Genomic DNA, 1,719 nt, shown 5'->3' with positions numbered 1-1,719 from the left:
CAGCCGCAGCACGCCCTGCGCCCGCACCGCTGCGGACCGTCACACACGACACTGAAACGGCTGCCTCGCTGACAATCACACATAACTGATGTAAGTCGGTACAGTGTTACCTCCTCCGTGGACGGTCCTGAGGGCGCGGACCAGCTTGGCCCTCCGGTCTGCAGCTGTGCTCTCACACTCCACCATGTCCGATAGCTTGTTGCACATTGCTACTGCAAATGCACTAAAAACAGACAAAATCAGACTTTTAAATGTACGCTTCAAACATCCAAACAGCAATTACATTACAACTTAACAATTACAATATAAATATCTTATTGTTATGAAATCCCACATGTTTAAATGGTCAATTCATTATTTAACTGTGGCTCATCATACACATTGTTTGAATGTAACACAATAAATTTACTTAGAATGTGCAGCAAATCTGGTAGTTGCATAGATGGCAGCATCAACTTCCACATTGTCATGACTCTCCAAGCCCCGCCTGATGGCATGGTGCACATTCTGCCTCTCCGGTATGATGCCCGCCACCGCGCCCAGCGTGCGCAGCGCCAGTGCCCGCGCCACCGGGTCGTTTGAATGTAGTACACTGAATATTCTTCGCACAAATTCATCTACATTTAATATCTTGTCCAAGTGCTTTTCGCTTTGTTGACATACGCGCAGTACCCATAGCCTCAAAAAATTGTTACCCATACGAAACACATCGGCTAACTTTAAGAACGAGGAGTTGATAAGTATAGGAAATGGATATTTCTCAAATAAACGAGGAAACCTGACAATAGCTTCACATTGCTCTCCAACCTTTCCTGATCTCAGACCTGAAATATATATATATTTTTAAACAGATAGTCAACACAATATTGTTTGTTCCCTGTAGGTTATGTTCAACACCAATAACAAACCTTTATCCAATTCTGTTAATGCAGAATTAGCATCTTGTTCTGGTTCTCCAGAATTATCATTGAAAGTGTTTGACCGTACACCGATCATGTTTGTATTTTAATGATTATATCAATCCAATATTCAAACAGTAATTCAAAAACAACTTCAAATAAACAAATTGAAACAACCCCAAACAACCAGTAATCTACAAATGAATTGGACAAGTTGTCAAAATCTAACTGTCAAATCTGTTGCTGCCTGACGCTGACAGATAGAAAATTTCATTTCACGCAAATATTTTTGCTCTGGTAGTGGTACCATTCTAAATAGAATAAGCTAAAATATGTAATTTTATAGTTTTATTAATATAATGACGCCGACTAATTTGTTAACAGTAAGGACACTCAAAGTTGTGTCATAGTAATAAAATCTTAGTAAATTACAACTTTTGTTACGGGAACTATTTTTATTTTTGCATATTGCTGAAGGTCTGTTATTACGAATAACAATTCTAGAATTTATTTTTGATACGGTTTATTACGCTTTTTAGAAAAGAAAAAACAAATATATTTTATTTTCTTTAAAGACACTGTAGCGCCTGTACGAATTTAGCGGCAAATATATTGTCAGTCTAATGTGTAAATGCAATGCTGACTCGAAACTAAACTTTAGCGACTTGTGCTCAAAGCCACATCATGGGCTTTTTGCCTGAATGTATGACTAACCTCTTTGTCTAATCTAGATCCAAAACCCTAACATTTGTGATTTATTTTCTTAACTGAGGTGCACGGTCACGGTCTCAGCCTTTATAAAAAATGAAGATGATTTGTT

General features: G+C 38.2%; 1 protein-coding gene across 1 annotated transcript in view; it reads right to left on the bottom strand.

Annotated features, from left to right (window-relative positions):
• Nucleotides 1–1,104, bottom strand: part of LOC106103950 (integrator complex subunit 7) — a 5,223-nt gene extending 4,119 nt beyond the window's left edge. The window contains exons 1-4 of the mRNA XM_013283868.1: nucleotides 909–1,104; nucleotides 410–824; nucleotides 111–223; nucleotides 5–29 (exon numbers count right to left, since the gene is read on the bottom strand). Of these exons, the coding sequence (XP_013139322.1) occupies nucleotides 5–29; nucleotides 111–223; nucleotides 410–824; nucleotides 909–996 (641 nt within the window). The 5' untranslated portion in view covers nucleotides 997–1,104. The remainder of the gene's footprint in view (nucleotides 1–4; nucleotides 30–110; nucleotides 224–409; nucleotides 825–908) is intronic.
• Between the last annotated feature and the right edge of the window lie 615 nt (nucleotides 1,105–1,719).

The sequence above is a fragment of the Papilio polytes genome, unplaced genomic scaffold (genome assembly GCF_000836215.1).
Source record: "Papilio polytes unplaced genomic scaffold, Ppol_1.0 DF823692.1, whole genome shotgun sequence".
Classification (NCBI taxonomy): Eukaryota; Metazoa; Arthropoda; class Insecta; order Lepidoptera; family Papilionidae; genus Papilio; species Papilio polytes.
Note: the sequence above shows the minus strand (reverse complement) of the source record. Positions and strands in the feature narration are given on the sequence as shown.